The sequence below is a fragment of the Carlito syrichta genome, unplaced genomic scaffold (assembly GCF_000164805.1).
Source record: "Carlito syrichta isolate Samal-C Ts95f unplaced genomic scaffold, Tarsius_syrichta-2.0.1 Scaffold153634, whole genome shotgun sequence".
NCBI lineage: Eukaryota > Metazoa > Chordata > Mammalia > Primates > Tarsiidae > Carlito > Carlito syrichta.
In genome coordinates this window covers 28,634-30,422 of record NW_007097730.1, presented here as the reverse complement: position 1 = coordinate 30,422, position 1,789 = coordinate 28,634, and the positions used below count along the sequence as shown (strand labels likewise).

At 63.4% G+C, this 1,789-nt stretch overlaps 1 protein-coding gene across 2 annotated transcripts in view; it reads right to left on the bottom strand.

Moving 5' to 3' along the window:
* SLC39A1 (solute carrier family 39 member 1) overlaps positions 1-1,207 on the bottom strand; it is a 4,434-nt gene extending 3,227 nt beyond the window's left edge. The window contains exons 1-2 of one of the 2 annotated variants that reach the window (XM_008050749.2): positions 873-1,207; positions 601-731 (exon numbers count right to left, since the gene is read on the bottom strand). In XM_008050749.2, coding sequence (XP_008048940.1) covers positions 601-731; positions 873-1,059 — 318 coding nt within the window. In that variant the 5' untranslated portion in view covers positions 1,060-1,207. The remainder of the gene's footprint in view (positions 1-600; positions 732-872) is intronic. The other variant, XM_008050750.2, reaches the window with a different exon arrangement.
* Positions 1,208-1,789: the final 582 nt, after the last annotated feature.

Genomic DNA, 1,789 nt, shown 5'->3' with positions numbered 1-1,789 from the left:
AAAAAAAAAAAAAAAATCAGCGGGGCGTGGTAGCGCATGCCTGTAATTCCAGCTACTTGGAAGGCTGAGGTGGAAGGATCACTGGAGCCCAGCAGGTCAAGGCTGCGGTGGCCATGAGCATGTCACTGCATTCCAGTCTGGGCGACAGAGTGAGACTCCAACTCAAAAAAAAATAGAGACAGATTAATTAGCTGGGCGTGGTAGTGTGTGCCTGTAGTTCCGGCTATGTGGAAGGCTGAGGCGGAAGGCTCGCCTGAGCCCAGCAGGTCAAGGTTGTGGTGACCGTGAGCATGCCACTGCACTCCAGCCCGGGCAACAGAGTGAGACTCCAACTCAAAAAAAAAATAGAGACAGAGTCTCATTATTTTGCCTAGGTTGGTCTTGATCCTCTGGCCTCAGCCTCCCAAAGTATTGGGATTATAATCATGAGCCACTACGCCTGGCCCAAAAATCACAGTTCATAAGATCACACACCAGAGCCCTCCACACAGTCTTGGAGTGACCCAAGAACAGATGGAACAAACCATGGCTCCTAGAGGTATGTGATTGGATGTGCCCCCCCAACCCCACCCAGGGTCACATGCCCCGGCCAGCGCTCACCGTCACGTGAAGGGCTGCCAAGGCCTCATCGATGGCAGCCAGGTAGTCAGGCAGCAGGTCCAGCAGACAGGTGGCCAAAAAGACGCCCCCTGCGAAGCAGCTTACCAGGCTCAGGGCTTTCTGGCGGGAAGCTGGACAGGAGTGAAGCACAGGGGAATGAACCAGGCGGCGCTCCCCCAACCCAAGCAATGGCTATGCTTGCCCTCCCCGCCTCCTTGGGCCACCTCCCCCAGCCTCTTCCCCAAGCCAAGCCACCGGGCAGGGAGGCTCACCTGAGGCTCCGCGGTCAGCTCCCGGCCGGCGCAGCACACAGATGGGCACCAGGCTGCAGAGGAGGGTGAGCACCAGCAGCAGCACCAGGGCCCCCAACTTCACCTCCAGCCCCACCGGCACCGGGGGCTCGGACGCCCCCGCCTCTGGGCGCCACACCAGGAGCTCTGGCTCTCCCCAGGGCCCCATGGCGGCTGTGGTGGCTCCAGTGACTCTCAGACCTAGGAAGACAGACTAGAGTGGGTGGGGAATGACCCTGCGAGGAGAGAGGGGGCCAGGGAAAGGGGAAGCTTGGTCAGCAGGGAGCAGCTCCCTCACCCCGGCCACTTGCTGACCTGCCCCAGCCGGGGGTGACTCATTCGCTCCTGTACCAGGAGCACTCCTCTCGCTCCTCAGACTTTCTTTCCCAGGTGAGCTATTCCGGGAGACTGCAAAGGGGGAAACTGAGGCATGAGAGAGCCTGCGTGGATCTCGCTCGACCCCTCCACCTGGAGCCCCCGGGGAACGAGCCGCGCCGCCAAAGAGGACCTGGAGCTGGGGTCCCCGAAGGGACGCCGAGGTCGGGCCCCCACTCCCGAAAGAAGTGGACGAGGCGAAAGGGGTCAGGGCTGTGGAGAGGGCGCGGGGGGCTCCGCGGACCCCCCGAACGGGGTGAGCCAGGGCGACGGATCGCTCCCGCGCGCCCCTGCCCCAGCGCCATGCCCGAAAGCAGGGAGCAAGCGCTACACGCCGCAGGCTGGCACCGCGGGCACAGGGCCCGAGGAGAGGGGCCTGAGGGTCTGGGGTCCCGGCACGGACCGAGACGCCCCAGGGCGGTGTCTGGAAGTCCGGGCGCCGGGAGGCGGGTCCGAGGCCGCCAGCGTCCCGCGAAGCAGACCAAGTACGCGAGAGTTGGGACCCCGTCTCCCAGGCCCCGGGA